Source organism: Numida meleagris, unplaced genomic scaffold (assembly GCF_002078875.1).
Source record: "Numida meleagris isolate 19003 breed g44 Domestic line unplaced genomic scaffold, NumMel1.0 unplaced_Scaffold407, whole genome shotgun sequence".
In the NCBI taxonomy this organism is placed as follows: Eukaryota; Metazoa; Chordata; class Aves; order Galliformes; family Numididae; genus Numida; species Numida meleagris.
Genome location: NW_018364627.1, coordinates 29,187 through 34,968, shown reverse-complemented (window position 1 = coordinate 34,968; position 5,782 = coordinate 29,187). Strand labels below are relative to the sequence as shown.

The window sequence follows — 5,782 nt, the reverse complement described above, 5'->3', positions numbered from 1 at the left end:
TGGCAGGGGAGCTGTGAGGGAATGCAGCAGCCCCTGTCCAAGCCCAGCCTTCCCCAGACCATCTGCAGGGCACTGCCTGGGGTATGGCACACCAGGCCTTGCACGGGAAGGCAATGAGCAACAGCACTGGTAACACTCTGGTTGAAAGAGATTAACCATCCCAAGGCTGTCTCAAACTGGGGGGCTGAAAGAACTGGTAGCTGGCATTCAGTTCAACAGCTGAGGGCCAATTTAGCCTGGGACTGAAAACAACGTATGGCAAGGAGCTGGTCATGTTACCCCAAAACAGAGAGCAGCCCAAGCGCCCCTCAAGCTCTCCTGCACAGCAGTGGGCTGCACGACAGGATCTCCCCTCGAGCTGGGATGCCTCTCGAGGTCACACCTGTGCACAGATCCCTGGCACCTTGACGTCAAGACCCCTTGCTGATACAGATCTTCTGCAAGAGACTCACAGATAGTTTGGAGGTTTCTGAGCTTCTGTACGGTTATGTCTTAGAGTGACTGTGCACATATGATTCCTTCCACATATAGCCTTGACCACGTCCGGCACTAGGAATGGATCAAGCCACGCTGAGCCTCCTTGCCTTTGTGGTTCAAGGAGTTGAGATTGAAAGGGAGACCACTCTGAGCCTCATGACACAATGGGAAGGCCTCCTGTAGGTGTGTAACCCCACACCCTATGCAGTAAATAACCAAGTGCATCCAGCCATCTCCAATCTTGTTAAGTCACTGTTAAGTCACTACAGCATATGTGTATTACATCAGTAAATACAGTCCTGCTTCTCGCTTAGGAGTGTATATTGTAGTTGGATCCATCCGTGACAAACTGGCAAAGTCTGCAGGATGGCAAGCACGGAAATTAACTGATCATGAGAGACATGGATTGAGTCCCAAAGTCTTCTAAGAATGTTCTCGTGAGAACTGTTCAAGCTGAGAAGCAAGTACAGGTCATTAGGGGCTGTTAAAGGTGAAGAAGTCGAAAACTGTTATCAGCATAAAGCCACGTTTGGAAGCAACACGTGAAGCAAAGGAGAACTGCATTGGTCCTCCCTGAAGCAAAAACATCTGATGTTCCACAATACTCTATTTCTGCTGCACTACGGGGTGCAAGTTCTGCATGTAATGCTTACTCAGGCAATAAACAAAGACCTCCCTGCGTCACCCACAATCCTTCATGCCACACATACTGAGCTTTCATAGTCTGACTCCAAACAAATGTGAATTTTCACCGATAACACTGTAATTAAAGGACTTGTCTAACTTAGCTGCAGTTAAAGAAACTGAGCGGAGATACATGAGGAATGGGAAAAGGGAGTTTTATTGGAGGTCTGAGTGGTGAAGCAAGAGGAGGAAATGCATCGGGGACAGCCTGTGCCAACTGGGGGANTGGCCTGACTTGGAGCCGCTGGCAGAAACCAGAGCAGTTGTTTGTGCGTCCTTGTTATATACATCCATAAATGTGCACATTGTCATATCTATTAGCCTTGTCCTATTCTCTGTGGCAGTAAAAAGCATTATCTCAACAACCTACAAGTTCTACTTCATGGTTTTTTTTTCCAGTTCGCTCCTCCATCCCACAGGGAAGGGAAGGAGTGAGAAAACAACTGCATGGTGCTGAGCCACCTGCTGGGTTAAACAACAACACACTTCTACTTTCTGCTTCCTCTGTGGACATGCTTATGGGATTTGAGATTAGAACTGCTTGTAAAGCCCTTCCCACACTCAGAGCACTTGTAGGGTCTCTCTCCTGTGTGGATGCGCTGGTGTTTTGTGAGGTTTGACATGCTTCTGAATCCCTTCCCACACTCTGAGCACTTGCAGGGTCTCTCTCCTGCATGGATGCGCCGGTGTTGGCTGAGTTGGGAGCTGCTTTTGAAGCTCTTTGAACACTCAGAACACTTAAATGGTTTCTCTCCTGTGTGAATGCGCTGGTGTACTGTGAGGTCTGAACTGCTTCTGAAACTCTTCCCACACTCAGAGCACTTAAGGGGTTTTTCTCCTGTGTGGATACGCTGGTGTAGTTTGAGATCAGAACTGCATATAAAGCCCTTCTCACACTCCTGGCACTTGTAGGGTCTCTCTCCTGTGTGGATGTGCATGTGGTAAGTGAGGTGGGACATCCTTTTGAAGCTCTTCTCACACTTAGAGCACTTGTAGGGTCTCTCTCCTGTGTGGATGCGCTGGTGTACTCTGAAATCAGTACTGCTTTCGAAGCTCTTCCCACACTCAGCACACTTATATGGACACTCTCCTGACTGGATGCACTGGTGTTGCTTCAACTGAGAATTCCTTTTGAAGCTCTTCTGACACACAGGACACTTATAGGGTCTCTCTCCTGTGTGGATACGCTGGTGTCTATTGAGGTTGGAATTCCTTTTGAAGCTCTTTGCACAATGAGGGCACTTAAAGGGTCTCTCTTCTGAGTGGATGCGCTGGTGGTACTTCAGTTCAGCTCTGCTTCTGAAGCTCTTCCCACACTCCTGGCACTTGTAGGGTCTCTCTCCTGTGTGGATGCGCTGGTGTATTGTGAGGTTGGAACTGTTTTGGAAGACCTTTCCACACTCCTGGCACTTGTAGGGTCTCTCTCCTGTGTGAACGTGCTGGTGGTGCTTCAGATCACAACTTCTTTTGAAGCTTTTCCCACATTCAGGACAACTGTAGGGTCTCTCTCCTGAGTGAATGCTCTGGTGGCAGATGAGCTGGGATCTCCATTTGAAGCTCTTTCCACAATCAGAGCACTTATACAGTCTCTCCTTTGAGAGCGTGTGCTGGTGATTAACAAGGTTGGAATACCTTTTACAGCGTTTCCCACACAAAACACGTGTGTCAGAAGAAGCAGCAGAGTCCACATCCTTGCACCTGGGGTCTTCAGGCTGCTTCTGACCTGCTCTGAAGTCCAGCGGGTTTCTTGCTGTCTTTCTCAGGTGCTTTCCCAGTGGCTTCTTGAAGGGCTCGGCTTGCTCAAAGCCCACATGGACATCCCTTCCGATTTCTTCCACGGAGGCACTACCCCACTGCCTTTCGGCCACACCGCTTTTCTGCAGGTCCTCCTTGATATTTGTGATCCCATCACCTCCTGGATGACGAAGGAAGTCCACAAATAGCACATGGTGCCCCAAATACTCCCCCATCCCTGATGGCTTCTACAGCCCCAAAACTCCTCCATCCCTCTACCACCTCACCTGGGCTGAGGTCTCCTGCCGTCGCCTCAGGGCTATGCCCACCAGGGATCCAGGGCTCTTCCCCTCCTTCAAGCAGGGAGATCACCACGGGTTTGGGGGCTGGAAGTGGAGCTTCAATGACAGAAACAGCGGAGATGAGAGCATTGCACTGATACCAGCACAGCTGCTTGTTCAACTAATACACTCTGTATCCCTCCATACTGTGAAACCACAATTAGGGCCTGATTGACACTGGGCCAACACATAACAGCTCCTTTCCTTTAGAGCATGGCATTCCTTTTACATCTCTGAAAATTATGCAGGGACACTTTCTTAAGAATTAACTTTAAAAAGGCTTGTTTTCTTCCAAGATGCTCAATGCCCAAGGCATCAGAAAGCTTCATGGGAATTGCATAGAAAATACTAAATTCTAAAGGAGTAACGTGGGAGGGATCTGGCTGCTGGAGCTGGTGGAACCATGCAATGCAGCAACACAAGGGCTGCTTGCAGGGAGCTGGTCCTCCCCCTCCTGCCTGATGCCTGATNGCTGACAACAAGAATGCAAACATAAAGACCTGGGCAGCACATGCTGTGGAGGAGATGGCCCTGGTGTCCCAGAGAGCATTGGCCATGGCTTTGGGGACAGTGCTGGAGATGGAGCCCAGGTCGAGGAGGGCGAGGTTGGGGAGGAAGATGTCCATGAGGGTGTGCAGGCGGTGGTCGCAGGCTATGGCTGTGCTGATGAGGCCGTGGCTCAGGAGGGCAGCCAGGTAGAAGCCCAAGAAGAGCCAGAAGAGCAGGAGCTGCAGCTGCCGCGTGTCTGCGAAGGCCAGGAGGAGGAACTCGCTGATGGAGCTGCTGTTGGACATCTGCTGCTCCTGGACATGGGTAATCATACAATCATAGAATTTCTCAGGTTGGAAAAGACCTTCAAGATCATCAAGTCCAACCACAACCAAACCATACTACCCTAATTCTAACAACTCACCGCTAAATCATGTCCCTGAGCACCACATAAAGACAGTTTTTAAACACATCCAAGCATGGTGAGTCCACCACCTCCCTAGGGAGACTGTTCCAGTGCTTAACAACCCTTTCTGTAAAAAAGTTTTTCCTGATATCCAACCTAAACCTCCTCTGGTGCAACTTGAGGCCATTTCCCCTTGTCCTGTCACCTGTCACCAGTGAGAAGAGACCAGCCCAGTCTCAGTACAACTCAGTACACCAGGGTCCCTTTCTGTCAGGCAGCTTTCCAGCCACTCCTCCCCAAGCCTGCAGGACTGACTGGGGTTGTTGTGACCAAAATGCAGGACCTGATGCTTGGCCCTATCAAAACTCACACAGTTTGCCTCTGCCCATTGTGAGAGGAAGATTGTGTTTTTGCAGTTTCCAGCATTTTCTGTATGTTGCGTAGGCCCTTACTAGACGTACAGCCTTCTTGCCAGTAAGTTGTTTTTCACAAAGAAACCTGCTGAACAGAGTAAAGTTGAGATTGGGGAGTTCTGACTTGGGCAGAATTGAGACAGGCACAAGATAAGGGAAATATGCAGGGTGGGGAGAGCCTAGCACAGGACAGCACGAATGTGCTATAACTTTTGGAAACATTGCCCTCCTATCTCCACAGAAAAGTACAAAACATACCTAAAAACAAAAGGTTGGTAACAGACCTTATATGGAAATGTATCATAGCAACAGTGTTGGGAAGATTGTGAGCCTGAGATGCTCAACCAATTAGAGGCAGGAGGGAGATTACCTGTGTCGGACCCAGGATATATAATGGAATGAATTTCACTGACTAGTCGCGCAGTTTCTCCCTTGCCAGTAGGGGGTGTGTGCCCATTACTGCAACAGTGAATAAACTGCTGCTCTCACGATCTTGCTTGAACAGAAATCTTTGATTTTGAGTGCGTCTCACACCATTGATCCAGTCTGTCCAGGTCCCTCTGTAGTGCCTTACTACTCTCTGGCAGGTCAACACTCCCTCCCAACTCGACATCTTCTGCGAACTTACTGAGGGTGCATTCAATCCCCTCAAGATCATCGATAGAGATGTTAAATAGGAGTGGCCCCAGTACTGCAGCCTGGGGGACACCACTTGTGACTGGCTGCCAACTGGATTTAAAGCTATAGACCACAGCTCTCTGGGCCTGACCATCCAGCCTGTGTTTCACCCAGCAGAGGGTATGCCCATCCAAACCACGGGCAGCCAGCTCCTCCACAAGGATGCTGTGGGGGACAGTGTCAAAGGCTCTACTGAAGACCAGGTAGATCACATCGACAGCCTTACCTTCATCCACTAAGTGAGTCACCTTATCATAAAACGAAATCAGCTTGGTCAAACAGGATCTACCGTTCATAAACCCATGCTGACTGGGCCTGATCCCCTGGTTGACCTTTAAGCTGCGGAGACCAGCTTTCGGGCAGGAAAGACTGCGCTGGGCAAGGGCTCTGAAGCAAAAAGGACCACAAAAAAAGCTCTTTTTAAGGCTTTTTGAAGCCAGGAAAAGCGCGGTGCTCGTGCCAGGGGGCTGGCAGCTTGTGGGCGGGCTGCCAAGCTAGCAGGGGTGGAGCTGGCACTGCCCACTCTTAATCTTATCTGTGACCTTGATCTCTGGCCGTTA

The 5,782-nt window shown here is 49.7% G+C and overlaps 1 protein-coding gene across 1 annotated transcript; it reads right to left on the bottom strand.

Annotated features, from left to right (window-relative positions):
• Window positions 1-1,393: 1,393 nt before the first annotated feature.
• LOC110391578 (zinc finger protein 2 homolog) lies at window positions 1,394-4,030 on the bottom strand. Its single transcript, XM_021383524.1, has 3 exons — window positions 3,737-4,030; window positions 3,183-3,357; window positions 1,394-3,076 (listed from the first exon to the last, which is right to left on the bottom strand). The coding sequence occupies exons 1-3, from the start codon at window positions 4,028-4,030 to the stop codon at window positions 1,650-1,652; spliced, it is 1,896 nt and encodes a 631-aa protein (XP_021239199.1). The 3' UTR covers window positions 1,394-1,649.
• Window positions 4,031-5,782: the final 1,752 nt, after the last annotated feature.

What these genes read in the sequence shown, in the direction of transcription:
- LOC110391578 (XM_021383524.1), bottom strand. Translation starts at nt 4,030, where the DNA reads ATGTCCAACAGCAGCTCCATCAGCGAGTTCCTCCTCCTGGCCTTCGCA. An exon ending in CCACAGCATGTGCTGCCCAG is followed by an intron (nt 3,358 to 3,736) that starts GTCTTTATGTTT and finishes AGAGTGTATTAG; the next exon opens with TTGAACAAGCAGCTGTGCTG. An exon ending in GGCAGGAGACCTCAGCCCAG is followed by an intron (nt 3,077 to 3,182) that starts GTGAGGTGGTAG and finishes TTCGTCATCCAG; the next exon opens with GAGGTGATGGGATCACAAAT.